Consider the following 20759-nt stretch of genomic DNA (forward strand, 5'->3'; position numbering starts at 1 on the left):
AACAGAAACAAAATGAGCAAGTTGAGATTTAGACAAGACAAGTTTTATGTAACCTAAGTGCTAAGGCCTAAGCTGAATCTATAAAGTAGTGTAGCTAGCTTGGATCTAGGAACCAGAAAATCTGTAGAGAGAGAAAAAAGTGTTGAGGGAAAGAAGCAACAAAAACTGCTCAAAGTTATGATATGAGAGAGAGAGAGAGAGAGAGAGAGAGAGAGAGAGAGAGAGAGAGAGAGAGAGAGAGAGAGAGAGAGAGAGAGAGAGAGAGAGAGAGAGATTAATGAGTGAGTAATACCTTTAAGGCTTTAAATTAGCATATGTGTGATTAAAAGAAGTTAGTTTTTTCGAGTGTTTAAGTTAGTGATTCGTTTAAATAAATGTTGAAATTTAAATTTTATTTTGTATATATAATAATTTATTAATAAGTAATACCTTTAAATTAAATTTCAACCACAATAAATTAGTGTTTGGTACGTTAAATTGAAAAATAATATAAAAAAATATTACAAAAGAAATATCCACATATTTTTAAAATAAAAAATTATTATATTTATATTAAAATTAATTAACAAATTAATTATTATATTTTTATATATAAATATATAGTATTTTATATTTTTTAATATATATTTATATTTTAACATATATTATATATATATATATTTTATTTGAATAATTAATGTATTTAATTATAGGTTTCTATTTTGCATTTTAATATTCACATTAGTTTTTTGGAGTATTTAATGTATAGATCTTGTGTAGGTAAAACAAAAATGAATTATTAATTAATTAAAAAAAGTTTTGTATATCTAATCATTTTAAAATTACATTATTAAAAGTTATATTAGTTAATTTTTTAAAATTTATTGACTATACTTGGAATAAATATTTAATTTTAATTCATAAACATTACATTAGAATTTGATAGCTAGGCAACGAACATATCGAACTAAGAAAATTTATCAACGTCACTGTTTTTTGCTTTGTTGCATCTGAATTTTTAGTTTTAGTTTTTTAGTTTTGTTTTTTTTTTGTTCTAGTTTAAAGAATTCTTTGTGGTTTATTTTTCATTTTTACTGTGACTCCTTTTGTGGTGATAATAGTTCTTTTTAGTGGGTCTTATAATTTTGGTTGTATGATTTTTACAGATCTAAAAAAAATATCTTACAAAAAAAAGTTTGTTGTTCATAGAAGTTTTCGCAAATTTGAAAAATATTAAAATTTATTTAGAAAAATGAGAAATAGTATTTTATTGTGTTGTAGTAAAACGACCATATGTAATTATATATTTATTTTTACTCTTTAAAATTTTTTAGAATTGAATATTATGCCTCTTATCAAATAATAATTTATTATACAGAATATTTATCTTTTTTATTAATTATAAATCTTATCTTTTTTCTGTGATTTATAAGTGTCATTTGATTTTTTTATGAAAGTTTTAATTTTTTTCTTAAAAAAAAATAACCAGGAAGACTAATATTTAAAGTTGTATAAAGTTAATAAATGCATATAAGATGATATAATATATATGAAATGTTTTAAAAATATATAAATTCTTTAAAAACATGATTTAAAGTTGATTTCTTTGTAAATATCTAAAATAAAAACATTATATCGACTCACATATAGTTATAGTCTAGATTGCATTCGATCATTAGACATTAATGTTGTGTAAGTCGTGATGTCATCTCAAACATAATATTAACACATATTTCTACAATTATAAAATATTTTTCTACAACTAATCATGCTATATCTATATGAAAAATCAGTTATTACTCAGACACTACGTATAAATTCGTATTTGACATTTCATAATTTTTTTTTATTATACTACTCTGAATAAATTTAGTTTTATTCCATTGCATATTTGATTATTCTACTGTGTCAGGTTTTGATTATTCTAGCAAATAATTATTTAGTTAAATAAAATATATAAATTAATATGTATAAATATATAAATATATAATAACTAATTTAATGACTAATTTTTAGTATATAAATAATATTTAAAAAAAATAATACTGATATATTTTTTTTGATATTTTTGTCTTAATATCTTATTCTAACATATACTGTTATGCAAGAGTGTTTACGGATACCAATAACTAAAGTGATTTTATTTAATTACATTAATTTTTGACTTGATGAATAATCGGATATTATCAAGACATACCCAATCAAATTTAACTTTAAATAAGTATTGATTTTGGAATCCTCAAACCCAAACCAAGCTGATTATTCGATTAGTTTAATATTAATTAAAAATAAATAAAATTTAATAATATATATGAATAAATTTAATCCATAATCTTAAATTTTTTTAATTATGATAATTATTTAAGTTTAAATTAATGATGTATTATTATTATTATTATTATTATTATTATTATTATTATTATTATTATTATTATTATTATATATTTATAGTATTTATATTTTTTTAATATTTTAAATTTTTTTATTTTTATTTTTAATCGGGTACCAAATGATCTGAATTGATTCAATTTAAATTTCATCGGATCGAATTAATACAAGTCTATTCACTAAAAATTACAAATCCAAGCCAATTAAAATTTATTCAGTTAAGTTCTTATTTTTCTCAAATTTAAACAAATTCGACCAGTAAAAATTCTTACTAATATACAATCATTTTAGATATACACAAAACTTCAGTTATTAAATTAATCATCTTTATAAAATATATTAAAATATAAAATATATATTAAAAATAAATTAAACAACATATATTTATTTATATATATTATAATTTATTTACTGACTGACTTGTAGTAAAATTTTTTATTAATATATTATGAAAAAAAAAAGAACATGTGATGAAAGGGAAGGAGAAGGAGCAAAAGGAAACAGAAAGAGAATTTCAGAAACTCCCCACATAACAAGAGAGAGAAGAGAAGCCTTCCTTTCAAAAAAAGTGTGACCCTTTTTCTCTTGCAGCTTCAAAGTTAAGGGGCCAAAAAAGTTATGATCCCTTGATATTCTTCGGTTTTGGTGACACACCTTAAACAACACAACCATGCTTTCTGTAACCGAAACTTGAAGCAGCTCCAAACAAACAAACAAATAAAAAAGAAAAAGAAAAAAAAACACATATATAAAGCAGAACAATTCACAGTCATCAGTTACAGAAAGAGAAGAAGAAGCAAGAGAGAACACATTATCATTCACTCTCATTTAACCATCATCATGGCTGGTTGGTCTCTCTCTCTCTCTCTCTCTCTCTCTCTCTCTCTCTCTCTCTTGTTTGCTTTGTGTTTGTCTTTTTTTGTCTTTGGTCTTTGTTTTTCTTTTGTTGGTGTTTTTTTTTTTCTTTTATGTGCTTCTATGGTTGAATGGCACATAAGGAAGAAGGTACTAATCTCAGTGGTTTCTTGTCAAAGGAAACAACTTCAGTGTGAGGTTATGGTTGGAATTTCATGTGTTTTTGTTGTTACCATGTTTGGTTAATGCGACTGTTGAGCTGAAAAAGAGTAATGTCTGTGTTCTTTTAGCAATTGACTAATGTTGTTGGGACCCTTCATTTTTAATGTTTTCCTTTAATTTTTCAATATGAAGGGAATGACCCTTTTGCCTTGTGAACATGGAGGTTACTAAGGAAGAGCTTAATGCAAAAATGAGAGAAAAAAGTTTCCAACTTTGGTCTGAAAAAAACCATGCAAAGTTTCCAACATGTTTGTGTTTTGTTTTGTGGCAGATGGGGCTGGTGATGATTTGTTTAAAGAGCTATGGAGGTTGTGTGCAGGGCCATTAATGGATGTTCCTTGTGTTCAAGACAGAGTTTTCTATTTCCCTCAGGGTCACATTGAATTGGTATGATATATACTTCTTTACCTTGTTTCTGATTTTGTTTGTGAATTTCATTTTTTCCATTTTTGTGCTATGTATGCTTTCAAATTTAAGCCTTAAGGGTTTTAGTTAGTGTTATATAATTTTGATTTTTTTTTTCTTTTGTAGTTGCCAGAACCTACAGAACAAGAATTGAGGCAGATGAAGAACCAGAAATCTCCCAAATACGATCTTCCTTCGAAGATTTTATGCCGTGTTATCGATGTTAAGTGTCTGGTAATGTTTATCTTTTTTGGTTCCTTGTGTTATGTGTTCTTGATTGGCTCATTGGAATGATGATTTTTCATGTACTGACTATAGAGTCTTGTTAATTTTGTTTTGTAGGCCGAGATGGAAACCGACGAGGTTTATGCTCGAATCACTTTGCAGCCATCTTCAGATGTGAGAATTTGATACATTTTCCGAACAATTAATTCCCTCATTATTGAAAATTGAAAAATGTTTAACTGATTTTTCCATTTTTTCTTTCTGGTTTTGTTCTATGTACAGCAGAATGATCCTCTAGATCCTAATCCAATTTGTTCCGAGAAACCGAAACAGAAATTTTACTCATTTTGTAAGACACTGAGTACCTCAGATACTAGCACACATGGAGGATTTTCGGTTCTTCGGAAGCACGCTAATGAATGCTTGCCTCAATTGGTGTGTTTTCTAGAGCCGAGAATGATCGAACCAGAATATATTTTCGATTACAAGAAAATAATTAGAAGAGTTTATATGTTGTAGGATATGACAATGGAAAATCCTACTCAGGAGTTGGTAGCAAAGGATATTCATGGGGTTGAATGGAAGTTTAAGCATATATACAGAGGTAACTTTTTCTTGGTTTATAATATTGGAAAATCTTCGTTGTTTTTCTTTGAATTTATGTTTTAACTGCGAAATCTTGCGTATTGTTTTGCACAATTTGTTAAGGACATCCGAAGAGGCACCTGCTTACAACTGGCTGGAGTGCATTCGTTGCGGCCAAGAAATTGGTTGCCGGAGATTCTTTTGTTTTTTTAAGGTACTTGAAATCATGATAATGCATTCTATAATGTTCTGCTTTGACATAATTAGTCCTTATGCTGCGAATTTCCGTGCTTTAATCCTTGATTCTTACAGGGGAGAGAATGGACAACTGAGAGTAGGCGTTAGGCGTTTGAATCCGCCACAGAGTCCTACACCTTCGTCCGTGGTGTCGACACAAAACATGCGCCTCGGAGTGATTGTTACTGCAAGCCATTCTGTTATGACTAGTACCATGTTTGTGGTTTATTACAAGCCAAGGTTTGTAAGCATCTTTTAAACATTTTGTGCAACTCTTACTTGAAACATTTATGCTTTTAATTTTTGAATTCAATTCAGGACTAGCCAGTTTATTGTTAGTTTAAACAAATATATTGACACAATGAACAATGACTTCAAAATCGGCATGCGATTCAAGATGAGACATGAGGGTGAAGATCCACTTGACAAAAGGTATCATTTTAAATGTGTATCTACCTTGGTCTCTGAGTTGATCTTAGATTAATGTACCATTATTTTGTCAGGTTTTGTGGTACTATAATTGGAGTTGGAGATGAATCTCGAGAATGGCCGAATTCTCAATGGAGGTCATTGAAGGTTCGACTTTATTCGAAAGCACTCATTAAGTTCTTCTAATTTTCTCATTAGTGTATAATTTTTTGTCTTTGTTACATAGGTTCAATGGGATGAACCAGCAACAATGCAAAGACCAGATAGAGTTTCATGTTGGGAGATTGAACCTCTTGTTACTTCGCCTTTGAATACGATTCAACCGATGGCGAAGGGAAAAAGATCAAGGCATGCTGAGGCTTCATCTTCTGGTAGGAAAAAGAATGTTACTTTGGATCATGTGCACTTTACATCCTAAACTTTATAAATATGCAATTTACACCTTGAAGTTGTTGAACTGCGCAAAAAACGACTTCTCTTAGCTTTTCTTCCAAAATTACCCTTTCACGTGATGCGTTTTATTGATAAAATAACATCTTAATAGAGGGGTAATTTTGGAAGGAAAGTTAACAAGAAGCCGTTTTTTTTACCGGTCGACAACCTTAAGGTGTTAATGAACAAACATTGTTGGATTATTAACTTAATGATGATGTTAATCTCCAAATTCAGCTGCTTCAGGTAGCAAAGAAAGCCAAGTAGCTACAATATGGCAGCCACCACATTTGAATGGCAATGGAAATTCTTCTCAAGACCCCGAAAACAACAAAGCCGTCGTCCCGGCCGGTCCAGCTGGCGAAGGCCCGGCACGCGACCACAATGAAGACAGGAAGAAGGGCATGGATTGCTGGTTGTTTGGGGTGAATTTGACTAGCAGCTATAGTAATGTTGTTACCCCTTTGGAGAAAGAACTTTGGTGTGAAGCTTCAACTATCCTTCATTGTGGTCCCAAAGAATCTATTATTGTTGGTGCATGTGAGACTGAGAAGGTTCAGAGTCTCAATAACCATTCACTGTCCAACAAGCAGGGCCATGTACCATCCATGAGGACTAGGACTAAGGTACCTTTATTTTATTTTTATTTTATTTTTTTTATTTTTGTTTCAGCCTTAAACATACATATGAATATATGAAAATTTTTAAGTATACCAAGAACACGGGTGTTTTAGTACTTTTAGTCATTAATCTCAATCATGTATATATTTTATGATTGAGATCAACGGGTAAAACGACTGAAACACCGTTATTCTTAGTATACTCGAAACTCTTCATATGTGATACATGTAATGTCTTCAAAGATTCCTTCCACATTTTTATGAGAGGTTGGGTCAAATAATGTAAAAAGGGGAAGGAAATTTTTCAGCCTTTGTTTTGAGTAGGACAGTGTTTGGTAGCTAGGAATCTTTGAAGGTGACAAATTAGTGAAATACCTAAATAGTCCCTATGAAAGCTTACTTAGTTGACAAAATAACCCGTAAAAGATTGAATATTTATTCGGTATGTTCTAAAAAATTAGGCGGTTCGACAATTGGATCCGATTGTCGATTGGGCCTAATTTTGTCATGAATCATGACATGGAAGCCCAACTGACGATCGGATGAACTTGTTAGACGAGGATAATTAATATTAATGTTTGGTTGGTTATTTTATTAGCGAAGAGATATTTCGGGTGTTATTTCAATAATTTACTTGTATAAAATTCTCTCTTGAATTTTTCCCTTCAAAATTCATTATTTTATTTTTGATGTTTTGAAGGTGAAAATGGAAGGTGTAGCAGTTGGTCGTGCAATTGACTTGACCACATTAAATGGTTATGATGAACTCATAGTTGAGCTTGAGAAAATGTTTGACATTGAAGGAGAAATTATATCTCAGAAGAAATGGGCTGTTACTTTCACTGATGAAGAAAATGACCTTATGCTTCTTGGTGATGATTTATGGCAGTGAGTAACTTCAACTTTCTTGCATAGTTTCTTCTGTTTTTCAAATTTTCTTTTTAAAGATATGTAAATGCTTTATTATTATTATTATGAAAACTTTCTCAAGACTCATCATGAAGCTTTTCTATTCTGATTTTCACCAAAAAAAAAGATATTTTGTTTGTAACTTGATGGTGAAAACTCAGGTGCAGTCGACTTCACGTGAAGTTGATAGTTAAAAGTCATTAGATGAAAATTTAGTCAAATTAGTCAAATCATCTAATAGCTCTCAATTATCAACTTCACATAAAGTCGACTGCACTTGAGTTTCCACCTTTTATAAAAGGTTTTACAATTATATGAATATTTTTTTTAGTAATAACAAAAAGTTGGAACAAACCCTTTAATTTATGCTATATGAAATTTTGTAGGGACTTCTGCAAAATGGTGAAGAGGATTTTCATTTGTTCAAAGGAGGATTAATTAGTCATTTGTTGAATGACTTGACTCCATGTTTGTGATTCATAACATCACTCAACATCTATCAATCTAATATAATATGCTTTGGAACCTTAATTAACCTTTTTCTTTTATTTTTAATTTTTATTTTTAAGCTTTAATAGGTTTAGGAAGGGAAGGGATTCTGATGGGGTAGTGTGCATAGCAACTAGGTGGATTTTAATTTTTAGGTACTTTATAATTGTAAATATTTTAATTTTTTTTAATTTTAATTTTATTGTGTTTAATATTGTGCAGTAATTTTCTAAATCTATAAAAGTTCTAAGTCAATTTGGGGCAATGTTTAATTAGGAATATTTAAGTATGATTTTGTTAGTGAGTGTTCTAAATATACATGACATAAGCTTGGTTATTATTTTATTTAAGAAAATCAAAATTAGTAGCCCCCAAAAAAAAAATCAAAATTAAAACTACAAGACAAAATTTAATTCCTTGAAAAGGGTTTAATTCACTTAATATAATAATACAAGATCAATAAGATTGATGCACTTTAATGCACACATATGAGCTCTGTTGGTGATGCAGATATTGACAATGACATGATGGAAAGTGACATATAAGTGTCTTTGGAGATACACAAAACAATCATTGCCTTAGTATCATCAAAATCCACTTTTGGATACCTACACAACTGGAAAAAAAAAAGTTTAATCACAATTTTAATTTTTAATGACTCACAATTTATTTATATAATGCGGATTTTTTTTTTGTTAAAATTTACGGGTTTTTTTTCCTTTCTAAAAGGTCATTCTAATCTACCATTACATTTTTAAATATTTTAAAAATATTTTTGTTATTTTAGTGTTTAAATATATGTTTGTCAGCATTTAAATATTTGAAAAATAGTTTTTTTTTTTTGCAATTTACTCTTTTTTTGGTTGAAAATCAAATATTATTACTTATCAGAAAAAAGTAGTTTTAAAATTTTCTATATATAGTGTTAAGGGGATTCAACTTTAAATAATAAAAAAATTATGTATAAACTACAAAATATAGGAGAAAATGATAATACTGTTATGCAACATAAATAATTACTAATTCAATATATCATCAATAATATTATAACTTTCAAATTGAAACCTAAATTTTTTTGTTTGTTTGTGAAATTATATTTTCAAATTTACTTATCTTAAGTTCTTAACTTTCATTATTAGCTTATTTTTTTCATCAATAGTCAATTTTGAATAATTTTAAGTATCTTTTAATGAAGACTATTGTTGTTGTTGATTGGGTTGGTTTGGTGTTTATTTATTTTTATTTTTATTTTTTAAAAAGAAGAAAGTCAAGGTTGTATATAATAGGCTTTTTTTTTTATATAGAAAAAATATTGGTATTTTTGTTGGAAATACGATTATTTGGTGTAATTATAAATGGATAGATTTCATAGGTAGAGAGTCAACATATGACAACATCTTGACCAACATACAGGAGCATGCTAAATAATTTCCACAATACCGTAATATATTTTAAATGTCAATATTCTAGTAAAACATTATCTCCATTTTCATATTAAAAATAATTTCTTTACATAATACATATATCTTTTGATTTGATATTTTGATGATTCTCAAAGCAAATATATGGGTTGCCCAAAATGTGGAGACAAAAGTTGTTTTCAACATGATTCTTGTTCTTCTTACCTATAAGGCTATAACAATCAAGATGATTTAACAAAACAGTCCATGAAAACAGTCAATGAAAACAAGAGTAGTTGGTACAACAACTGTATTTATATAAATTAAAGTGATTTTATCTATCAAAACTAATGGCCATTTATACCATTCTTAATCAAATAGTTGATGAAATTATTCATAATTATCTCTCTCAAAATTTGATTAAAGTGAAAAATATAGAGTAATTTTTAGATTGGAATTCATCTTATTATGAAAAATGGACTTCAATTACTACAAAATGATCATGAATATTTTATTATTATGAATTTATTTATTAAAATTTCTTGTAATAATTGATGAGATGTGATATATAATTATATATATATATTTTAAGACTATCATGTTAAGGATTATTTTTAGACTTGCATGTGAGATTTTTCTTGAAATAATTTATTCAAAAAGTTTACATAGTTAAATAAAAATATATAAATAATTATGTATTTATTTTATGCACCCTTTTGTGTAAGAAATTATTTTTTGGTTGTGCGAATTTTGTACAAACATTTTTTTAATTTTCTTATATTTGTCTTATTTTAAAATTCGATCTTTTTTTTATTTTTGAGAAGCAAAAATCGATTTTTTTATCATAAAAATTTTAATATTATGTTATAAAATTATTTATGCCAAAAATTTAAATTATTAAATAGAAATATATAATTTATATATTTTGCAGAGATAAATTTATGAATGTGATTATATATTTTAAATTTTTTATTTTTATTTTTAAATAATGGCTTCCACTAAGATAGGCTTAGATCCGTTTTGGCTTTTATTGACTTTTATTGACTTTCACCTACCTATCTCTTGCCTTCTTCCACTACCGCTAGAGCTAACAGCTTAAGAGTTTTGAATAAAATGGTGAATGCTATTGCAATTATTTAATAATAGGGTTTTTTTAATTTTATTTTTGATCTTTTAAAGCAAGGGTCCTTTGAGGTAAGGAATTTATTTTAAAGGATAAAACAAAGAACTTACTTTTTAATAAATAAAATAAAACATTTTTAAAAATTCTCTTATTTCGCTTTTTAAGCTTATTTTAAAGTATTTAAATTAAATTCCTTCTTTTTCCTTTAACATCATATATTGAGATATACCTTTTAAGGCAGACAATGATGCAATCCAAATAAAAAGTTGAGAATTTCACATGGTAAAGAGCCGGATAAATAACACTTTTTTTTTATACCAATTATGGATATTTTGTTGAGTTATTATGTTTGTGTCTTGAATATATTTTAGATATAATATTTATCGGTATTCGTCTGATACACATATTTATTGTGTCCAACTATATCTTAATAAAAAATAAAAACTTTTTTTTAGATACATTTGGACACACTTAAATACTATCACGTATCAACATATTCAACTTTATTTTTAACATGTATTTTTGAAATAAATTTAAAAATAATATATATTATTATTTATTAAAACAAAAAATATTTTATATAATTAAAATAAGACAGTAAAAATAATTAAAAAATTTATATTTTAATATCAATAAAATATCATTACGATTTATTTAAAAAATACTTTATATTTTATATATAGACATGTCCCCGTATTTTATAAAATTTTAAAATTCATGTATCGATGTATTTTGTATCGTATTGTGTCCCATGTGCCCATACATCATAGTCCTTTCATTTAAATCTAGATTTTGTCCACCCAAAAAAATAAGTTGTTATTATTTTTATTTTTAAAATTGAAGCTTTCCTACAAATATATTTGACTTTTGATATAGTGGCCATATATGAACCTCAATTCTCAGCTTGTAACTTTCACATGTGCTTCTTGGTGAAGGAAAATCATATGGAATTTGTGGCAAATTGAAATTACTTGTTTTTTAGGGCAACTATGTTATGTTAATCAATGTTGTTTTGGAAACCAATCACTAGTGACTATTTCATGCCCTATGCATGCTTCTCAATTCTCCATCACAACTTGGCATCAACCACATACACTAAGTCACACTAGGAACCAACCATTAATATTTGAATAATAAACTCACAAAATTATCCATTTTTAAAATCGGAATTAAAGTAGTAGATCTTTTAGCTCCTTATCGCCGTGGAGGAAAGATTGAACTCTTTGGCGGAACTGGAATGGGTAAAACAGTACTTATTATGGAATTGATCAATAACATTGCCAAAACTCATGGCGGTGTATCCGTATTTGGCGGAATGGGAAAGCGTACTCGTGAGGGAAATGATCTTTACATGGAAATGAAAGAATTCGGAATAATTAATGAAAAAACTATTGGAGAATCAAAAGTTGTTCTAGTGTACGGTCAAATGAATGAACCGCCTGGAGCCCGTATGAGAGTTGGTTTAGTGTGGATGGAAGAAGCACCTGTTTGATGGCACATGAATTGGCTCAATTAGCTCTTACCTATCCAAACTCAGTGTGGATGGAAGAAGCACCTCTCTACATCTGTAATTTGGCCCTGTTTGACATTATGGATTCTATTCATTAATGATAGTTACCAACTTTACCTGTCAAAAAAAAAAATAATAAACTTCTAACAATTTCACTACACATAACTATTTTCAGATTGGTATTTTTTTCCCTCTTATGTACACTCTATAACATTAAATATTGGAAGTTCAAGAACATTATTGGTACATCAGATATTGTTAAAATCCAAATAAAAATATTATTATGATTAATTAATTGTATATTTAAATTATTTTTAAATTAATAAAATATAAAAAAATGGTCAAGTAATCATGTGATTAAATCAATTGATTATGTCAAAACTAGGACATTTAATAAAAAAAATTATGTGAAAGCTTGTGAAAAACATGTTATACATTTCGATAATATATTATGTGTATATAAAAAATTAACTATCAATCAATCACCGTATAAAAATACATATTTAGTGTTTTATAAAACTTTTATTATTCTCCTATAAATAAATTAATTATTAAACTATTACAGATTTGATAGCTAATTGTTTAATTAAAAAATCTATTAATTAATTAATTAATATATATAAATATACACAAATATACTATGAATAACTCAGTTATTAATTTTTAGCATGCAAATTTTACATACATAACAGACATTTTATGCATGTTTCTACAAATTATGTTTGTTTTATGGAATGATAATGTACGAAGGAATTGAATTGCCTACACTATACGCATATTTTGAGAAAATTACATGTAGCAATGCAAGATGGAGAACAAATAATAAGAGCACATATGATTATTGATTACGAATGGTCATTTGTAACTTTTCTGCAGAGAAAGGCAACATTTTTTGTGGAGTAGCTTCACCTTTATGGCACTTTCTTTCCTTCAATATCTCATAAAAAAGATACCAAAGTTTGTTGTATATTCATAAATGTCCTATAACCCTACATATATAAGTTTATTTATAATTTATAATAAATCATATTATTAAGAATTTAACTAATCATAACCATTTTTTTAGGATGAGTATTTTATTTCGTAACATAAATTAATAACATCTAAAAAATAATAAGATCATCTATTAAACTATTGTTTAACCAACTGAATATTAGTATTTTACTACTTCAATTTTAGATATTTTAAATAGTATGGACTTGTAAACAATTAAAAGAAAAAATAGATACCAATATATTTATCAATTATACTAGGTGTACACTAAAATTAGTTAATAATATAAAATATATATTAAAAATAAATTAAACAATACATATATTTATACACAAATACATAATAACTGATTTTAATATATATATATAATATTTTTGTATATTTATTTATATGCACTGTAAAAGCGGGAGATATCTTATAATATAATATGTTAGAAATATTTTCACTAGATTCACATAAAGATAATTGAAATCTCCAATATTAATGTATGCTTTTATATATAAAAATACAATAAAAATAACTAAATATTAGCTATATTCTCAAATATTAAATTATTTTTTACAAACAAATTGAGGAATAACCAAAAGGTTCTCTTGTTAATACACAAATAAGAAATCCCCTCTTATTTATTTATTTATATAAAGGATTTGGAATTATATATACCATGAAATTGATTTGATTATTTTCAAAATAGGACCACAAGATTAAAGAGTCTTATTATATAACAAACACAAAGAAGGGAGAAAAGAAAGCAAAGATGAGTGGTTGTAAAACAGAGTCAGAAACAGAGCAAGAACAGAGTAACACATCAATTCTTCTACCAATATTCAAGTTCAATCCTCAAACAACAATGGTGGATTATTCTTATTCTTCTTCTCCTGAGAGGTCAGGGATTGTAACTCCACCACTTTGCACCTTAGCCTCAGTACCATTTGGTTGGGAAGAGGAACCTGGCAAGCCAAGAATAACTTCTTCTTCTTCTTCTAATACTAATGCCATTGTTACTTTGACCAACTCAAAGTCAAAGTCAAAGTCAAAGTCATTGCAACTTCCTCCAAGATTGCAACAACTAGTTCATGATGAAGGTGATGATGATGCAACCAAAGTTCACTCACCAAGCAGTGTATTGGAGGGTCCTTATTGTATCTCAAGAAGTAATACTTGCCACCTTCCTCCATCTTCTAGGGTGAGTTTTCGGCTCGGACAAAGAGAAATGATATTTGTACTTTTTTGTTTATACACTTTTTAATAATATAAAAACATTATTTATTTATTTATTTTTAATTTTTATCGATAACTTTTAATATAAAAGAGATGTTAATTACAAAAATAGTACATGTAAGATTTTTTTATGTATAATATACTTTACTAACTAAGATTGTTTGTATTAGGCTCTAGACAAAGGAATGAGAATGAAGGAGAGAGGGTGGTTTGGTTCATTAAGGGGAAGGAAGGGCTTCAATGTCAAAAAGGAAGTGAGTAGGGGTAGTTATGTCTTTTCCTCTAATTCTACATCTTCTGCTGATGAAGATTATCATGGCAATAAGGTGAGAAGTGTGACAAAGATGCAACGTTCTAGAAGCATTTCCCACCTCTTCCATGCCAAGCCATGGGTAAGTTTTGACTTCTAAACATTAAAAACTTGTGTTATAGTGATAATTTTCTTTCTAGGGTTAAGTGGTTAATGAATATTAGTACTTATTACTTCTTTTTATAGGAGTGCATGTAAATTCAAAGTGGTTGATTTATTTTCATCTAAGAATCTCACAGGAAATTCTTTTGAATTTTTTATTTTTTAAGGATAGAAAATTATGAAGATTATATTTTCAATTAATGTGGCTTTAGACTAGAAACTATTTGTGAGTATATATATTTATATAATACATGTTTTAGAAACTTTTATAACCATTCAAAATAAAAATTAGTAATTTTAAATACATATTAAATATATTTTAGGAGCATCTATCTAACATAGACTTAGATCTTTTACAAAGTTATAACATTGAATAAGGATATGGTCCCTTAATATTATTGCACTGCTTTTGATTTTTATAGACAATGATATGTGAGAGCTTCAAGCAAGTGGTTCCATGGAAGAGTCAAAAGCTCAAGGAAGTTGGCTATGGTGCCCTTAATCTCTAGGACTTTTTTACCAGAGCCAGGTCAAAATCAATCATACCTTATCCATGATCCACCTGTTTTTTCAATAATTTAATTTTAATATTATTATTTTTTTGGTTTCATCTTTTTCTTCCCTTTATGAAATCAATATCACTGTGAAACTTTGTACTGAATCCTGGGAGTGTTATTTTATGTATTAAAAATTTTATACTTTAAATATTCAATGTTTATAATATAGTATAGTTGATATTACTTTTATATAATCATTTATTTAATGTTGACAAAATAATATTTACTTGGTCATAGCTTAAAACACATGATACAAGCATAATTTGTATATATTTAAAAGATTCATATTTTGAAGCACTTTACACACTATTTCAGCAATTAAATTTGGTCAAGTTCCACAGTAATTTGAAGCTTTTTCACCCATTAATAGTTTCATAAGTTGCATTGCAACAATTAGCTGTGTAAAATTAGCTACTAGTTTGTTTATCCAACAATTCATTTGTGAATGATTCAAATTCATAATGAATTAGTCCTTAGTCTGATGAATCAAACGGCAAGTTCTATTTGTTCTTGTTGCTTTATTTATGTCATATTCTTAACATATGTTATCTGCACAATTTTGGTAAACAATTTCTTCACAAAAGGGATTACAATTCAGAAAATGTGCACTATGTTAAGAACACAAATATACAAAATTCCCATACACATTCTCTCTTAACCATTTCCCATCAAACATGCTCATTTTCTTCAAGTTCTAAGCATGCAAAAATGGATCTTCAATCTCTTAGATCTAAACCCTACGACGCGGCCGCGGCCGCTACAAACGCGGTAACATCCATCCAACACTCCATCCTAAGATCAAGCCAGCACCAACAAGACTCAATCCTAAAGCAAATGCCACAGCATATGTTGTTGTGATATCACCTTTTGGTTTATGCCTTGTCTTCCAAGGTTTCGCGCCACGTTCAAAGGACGCCGGAGCCTGGAAGAGACCAGAGATTTGCTGATCCTTGTTATTCTTGAGTTGAATGTGAAGATTTTCTACAAGCAGCAACTGAAACCATTGCTTATAGGCGAAGAGTTGTGAAGCCTGTTTGAAAAACAGTGTAATAATGTGCTCTTTCTCAGCATAAGCCTGTTTCGCCGCCTCTTCCGCCATCCTCGCCCTTGTTTGAGAGCGACACAGTGCTTCTATCAGCTCTGTTTTGCTATGGTTTCCCTCCAAAACTTGATCCATAACATCCTCATGGATTGAGCTATAAATGCTGCAAAAAAGTCAACATGTTCAAACAACCTAAATTTAATTAGAGCAATACTCCAAATTAGTCCAAATTTTTAGTCCAACACATTAATACTCAATAAATTTTAATCGCAAAATTACTTTCTAACCTTTTATTTGTTAGAAAAATCAATCTTCACATCAAATTTACTTTAAAAAGTTACATATTAGTTCCTATCATTATTTAAATAAAACATAACGGTATAACAACCCTAATACTTTTAAAATTTTCATACTAGTCCTTCCATATAGGTGAATGATCTCATGTGGAGACAGATTTGTTTACTGAAAAAAAATTTGGAAATTAAAGTGTCCGACTAAATTTTTTAGGAACTGGTTTAGGGTATTACTCATGGGTGGAAAGTCAGGTGCAGTCGACTTCACGTGAAGTTGATAATTGAGAGTTATAAGATAAAAATTTAGTCAAATTAGTCAAACTATCTAATGATTCTCCTCTATCAACTTCACGTGAGTTTCCACCGTACTCATGTAATTATATACTAACACATAAGACACATAAGACCTTGAAGGGAAAAAGTAATGAACACTTGAACACTTGAACATGTAGCAACAAGAAAAATACCTTGAAGACTTGTTAGAAGCAAGATATACATGCCTTGTATCGCAAGAAAGTGCCGGTAAACTTCCCTTCGATCGAGCCGTCGAATCGGCAGAGCCACAAGGCTGCCCACTAAGATACTTCTGCGGCGGAGGAAGGTCGCAATTCTCAATGTGGTTTACCGATTTCTGCGAAACAAAGGAAGCTAACTCGTCTCTATCCGAAGTTCGCCACCAAGGCCATGACTTACCAACTTCAATCCAAGAAAAATCCGATTCTAAAGACATTGAGCAGTCAACGAAATCATTTTTATCACTAAACTGAGTAGCATCATTTCTTTTGAATGCTTTAGTTTCATCACTAGCTTTCAAAATCTCAATGTCATCCTGTAATGAAATTAACTCTTCATATGTTAAACCTTTTCGAGATCCGTAACTCGGCTGCGGGTGCAACCACCATCTTGAGTCAGGTGTTAGACTGGAAAGTGAAGATTTGTTGTTAAAAGAGGTGGCACTAACGGCAGCATGATTAGATTCATCTGCTGCATTGGCAGCTCCGGCATCGACCGGTTTCAAAGCTGTGCAGCAAGGTTGACAACATGCTAACTTGGGAGCTCTCTTTGCATCTTCTTGGACAAAGCAACGGTTAGCCGTTCTTTGCCAAGCCGCTCTCACTTCCGCCGCCGCCGCCGCCATCATTTACCTATTCTTTCTTCATAATTCCTATGGCAAAAAATTTTGTCAGTTGTTAAAAGTGTAACCTGCTAATTTGTTTGCATAAAAAATGAATCACTTTAATCGGTGATTTCAATTAATATATAATATACATTTTTTATAATTGAGACCAACAGCTAAAAATATTGGAAAAATTGGTTGTAAAATCTGCTATAATGCTGCAGAATTTGAATCGGAAAATGAGAAAAGAGTGAAAGTGCAGAGTGAACTTGAGAGAGATTCAAAAATGTAATTGTGATTATGGCTAATCTCATTTACTTGCAAATGACTAGTTCTGTATTTGTAGATACTAGAAAAACTAAATCACACTAATTTAGCACTCTTCTAACTAACTTAATGCTATGAGTTGGCAACCTCTAACAAACTTACGTAACAATTCTACTAATTTGAAGATACAACTAATAGCTATATGAGCTACATGGCCTTATCATCCAACATTGATTCAATTGGATAAAAATGAAAAATGAATCTGGACATGATAAAGTTTATATGAAATATATAACTTCATTTTTGACTTAGTCTTCACAAATATCCAAATATACTAACACTAAATTATAAAAGATTAGATAAGATAAAATGGTTTTGCTACTATAACATGAACAATATGATGCAATTTAATTACCACATGTTTTCAAACATGCAATGTAAAGATTTTATTATTATTTTTTGAAAAAATGATCTCAATTTTCACAACTAAAAAATGTTATATAGTGAGATTTTGGATTTTCTCCACACATTCAAAGAAGCAAAAGGAGTAGGAAGACAATAAAGAAACCACAAATATCTCTTCAAGGGTGGTATTGTAATTGTACTTCATGTCTCCATCTAAAGATGTGAAATGATTAAAAACCATCCTCCCCAAAAACCCAAACAGAGGAAAACAGAGTGAATAGAAAGCCAAAAAACAAAAACTAAAAGGCAAATTTCAGCAACAAAAGCATAAAAAAAAGAATCAAATAATCTCATGCATCAGATCAAACACAAGTTCAAGTACTTGAAATTGAGATCATAATAAGAATACTTTGCAATTTGCATACAAAAAGAAGCTGGAAGTTAAAAACAGAGGAAAACAGAGGAAGGGGTGGCAGAATTTACCTTAGAGTGACTCAGAGATTGTTGAGATGAGAAACAAGGAATCTGAGAAATGATGAAAAAGAAGAGGATGAGGATTGTTGTGTCAGAGAAACATGGCTTTATCTTATTATGTTATTGTTAATGTTGTTTGTTTCTGTTGTTTTGTTTATGAATTTCAATGATGATGGGTCGGTTTTCAAAAGAAGCCTTTTCTTTCTTGCAGGGTCACTACTTCCTTTGGTTCTACTCTCTTGATTAAGCATATTTTTTTTGCACGCCCATTCCCTTAAACAAATGTCAAAAATTCAAATTTGATATGTAATTATTAATTTAAAATTTTTTTAAATAAAATTTAAATTCTAGACAAATTCATGTTTGATTTTTTTAAATAAAAAAATCATAAAAAATCACAATTATTTAATTAATTATATTAAATATATACAAAAATTAATTATTAAATTAATTATTTATATAAAATATATTAAAATATAAAATACATATAAAAATTAAATTAAATAATATATATTTATACATAATATATAATATCTGAATTAATGACTAATGTTTTATAAAAATAATATTTTATTATTTAATTATATTCTTGTTTTAGTTGACTATTTAATGATATTGAATTATTTTATTAATATAATATTGTATAATTAAATGCATGCACAAAATTTTTGTATGCAGTGAATATATTAAAATTAAATTTAATAGACTAATGGATTAGTGAATAAATTTGTTTTCATATTTTTCGGCTTAGGTTTTAGAATAATATAAGCTGCCTGGAAATTAATCTTAATTTTAAAAAATAAATAAATTAGTTAAAGTGTGTGAATTGTGAAATCAATTGCTACTCTCAAGTCTCACCTCAGCCGTCTTTGTGAAATGATGGGATCCACTGAAAAATATATATGTATCTAATATTCTATTCTAAGCTGTCTCTAGCATCCTCAATTTATTTTAAGATTTGGTTACTACTAAATGTTTAATGCAATTTTCAATGAGACTAAATAAATAAAATGTGTGATGCAATTTAGGAAACAAATGTATATCATAATGCCAATCTTTGACGAGAAAGTAAATGGGTTGCGTCATCATATTTTTTTTATGATTGATAAAATATGTTTTTTTTTCTCTAATATTTATAATATTTTTTTGAGAAATATTTAATTACATTTAACTTTATTTTTAGTATTTTTAATTTATATTAAAATCATTTTTGGGCATTAATTTTAAGTCAACGATTTTTAAAAATAATTTAATACAAATTAAAAAATACTAAAAATAAAATAAAATGAATTAAAGATATTAAAGATAAAATTAAGTGAAATTAAATATTAAAAGTATTTTTGAAAAATTATAAACATTAAAAAACAAAAAATATATTTTATTATGAATGATTTGTTTCGTCGATGCGATGATGCTTAAATTATACAAAATATCAATTTGTTGTTTTTTAATTATTAAATTGATGTATGAATGAATCTTAAATTCGAAGAGGAATTCATGATGAATATGCACTGGTGTGTAGCCTTAGTCATACACGTGGCATGCAACACAAATTTGGATGGCTATTGCCGATCCATTTAATTCTCAAAAGATTAGAATAAAACTATAGAGCATATATCAATTTTTTCCCAATAGATTTATTTATTTATTTATTTTTTGAGAAATTAAAGTATAGGTAATCAATCACTTTATGTGTAGTCAATGTTAGCACTTCAGGAATAATTAATTGAATTTAGTAGATTAATTTATTAATAATAAAGGTGGTGACTCGTTAACATTTTCTTAGAATGAATGCCTTTTTTAATTTTTCACGTTACTAATTTTTAATGAAAACCTAACATCACATTTTAGTATATTATTTGTGAGATGTTATATAGATTCTAATTTTTTTTCATATGTATTAATGACTTATTATAGACACTTGTTAAAAGATTTCTTTTAATTTTTGAAAATTAATAAATAGAAATAAGATGTGGACAAATCTACTTAAAATGTACTAAACTACTAACCTATCCCCACAATGTGAAAAAAAAAATAGAAATTCAGGTGCGGTCGACTTCACGTGAAATTTATACCTAGGAGTCGTTAAATAATTTGACTGATTTGACTAAATTTTTATCTAACGACTATGAAGTATCAACTTCACGTGAAGTCGGCTTTACCTGAGTTT

The 20759-nt window shown here is 28.1% G+C and overlaps 3 protein-coding genes across 7 annotated transcripts; 2 read left to right on the forward strand and 1 right to left on the reverse strand.

Moving 5' to 3' along the window:
- The first annotated feature begins 3000 nt into the window (after positions 1-3000).
- Positions 3001-7997, forward strand: LOC112708065 (auxin response factor 18). 3 transcript variants are annotated; one of them, XM_025760185.3, is made up of 14 exons: positions 3001-3214; positions 3716-3831; positions 3976-4083; positions 4192-4248; positions 4357-4509; positions 4594-4678; positions 4783-4873; positions 4972-5136; positions 5215-5328; positions 5400-5472; positions 5552-5696; positions 5995-6383; positions 7078-7265; positions 7673-7997. In XM_025760185.3, exons 1-14 carry the CDS (start codon positions 3208-3210, stop codon positions 7722-7724), a joined length of 1743 nt encoding a protein of 580 aa, XP_025615970.1. In that variant the 5' UTR covers positions 3001-3207; the 3' UTR covers positions 7725-7997. The 3 variants fall into 3 exon arrangements, with proteins under 3 accessions (XP_025615970.1, XP_025615973.1, XP_025615971.1); XM_025760188.3 differs by having other exon boundaries at positions 3080-3214; positions 6004-6383; XM_025760186.3 differs by having other exon boundaries at positions 3080-3214; positions 4360-4509.
- A 5375-nt stretch (positions 7998-13372) lies between these two features.
- On the forward strand, positions 13373-15139 carry LOC112708067 (uncharacterized protein At4g00950). Its single transcript, XM_025760192.3, has 3 exons — positions 13373-13987; positions 14193-14414; positions 14857-15139. Exons 1-3 carry the CDS (start codon positions 13559-13561, stop codon positions 14941-14943), a joined length of 738 nt encoding a protein of 245 aa, XP_025615977.1. The 5' UTR covers positions 13373-13558; the 3' UTR covers positions 14944-15139.
- Positions 15140-15548: 409 nt separating this feature from the next.
- LOC112708066 (uncharacterized) lies at positions 15549-18830 on the reverse strand. Of its 3 annotated transcripts, XM_025760191.2 has the most exons (4): positions 18599-18760; positions 17188-17491; positions 16794-17046; positions 15549-16196 (listed from the first exon to the last, which is right to left on the reverse strand). In XM_025760191.2, exons 2-4 carry the CDS (start codon positions 17465-17467, stop codon positions 15749-15751), a joined length of 981 nt encoding a protein of 326 aa, XP_025615976.1. In that variant the 5' UTR covers positions 17468-17491; positions 18599-18760; the 3' UTR covers positions 15549-15748. The 3 variants fall into 3 exon arrangements, with proteins under 3 accessions (XP_025615976.1, XP_025615974.1, XP_025615975.1); XM_025760189.2 differs by having other exon boundaries at positions 16794-17491; positions 18599-18830; XM_025760190.2 differs by having other exon boundaries at positions 16827-17491; positions 18599-18745.
- Between the last annotated feature and the right edge of the window lie 1929 nt (positions 18831-20759).

Source organism: Arachis hypogaea, chromosome 8 (genome assembly GCF_003086295.3).
Source record: "Arachis hypogaea cultivar Tifrunner chromosome 8, arahy.Tifrunner.gnm2.J5K5, whole genome shotgun sequence".
Lineage (NCBI taxonomy): Eukaryota > Viridiplantae > Streptophyta > Magnoliopsida > Fabales > Fabaceae > Arachis > Arachis hypogaea.

Bases quoted from the DNA above. Each gene is read 5' to 3' on its own strand.
- LOC112708065 (XM_025760185.3), top strand. The intron at 4,679-4,782 runs GTAACTTTTTCT...CAATTTGTTAAG, and splicing joins GTTTAAGCATATATACAGAG to GACATCCGAAGAGGCACCTG. The intron at 7,266-7,672 runs GTGAGTAACTTC...GAAATTTTGTAG, and splicing joins CTTGGTGATGATTTATGGCA to GGACTTCTGCAAAATGGTGA.
- LOC112708066 (XM_025760189.2), bottom strand. From the start codon at position 17,467: ATGATGGCGGCGGCGGCGGCGGAAGTGAGAGCGGCTTGGCAAAGAACG. The intron at 16,197-16,793 runs GTATTTTTCTTG...ACTTTTTTGCAG, and splicing joins GCTTCTAACAAGTCTTCAAG to CATTTATAGCTCAATCCATG.
- LOC112708067 (XM_025760192.3), top strand. From the start codon at position 13,559: ATGAGTGGTTGTAAAACAGAGTCAGAAACAGAGCAAGAACAGAGTAAC. The intron at 13,988-14,192 runs GTGAGTTTTCGG...TGTTTGTATTAG, and splicing joins ACCTTCCTCCATCTTCTAGG to GCTCTAGACAAAGGAATGAG. The intron at 14,415-14,856 runs GTAAGTTTTGAC...TGATTTTTATAG, and splicing joins TCTTCCATGCCAAGCCATGG to ACAATGATATGTGAGAGCTT.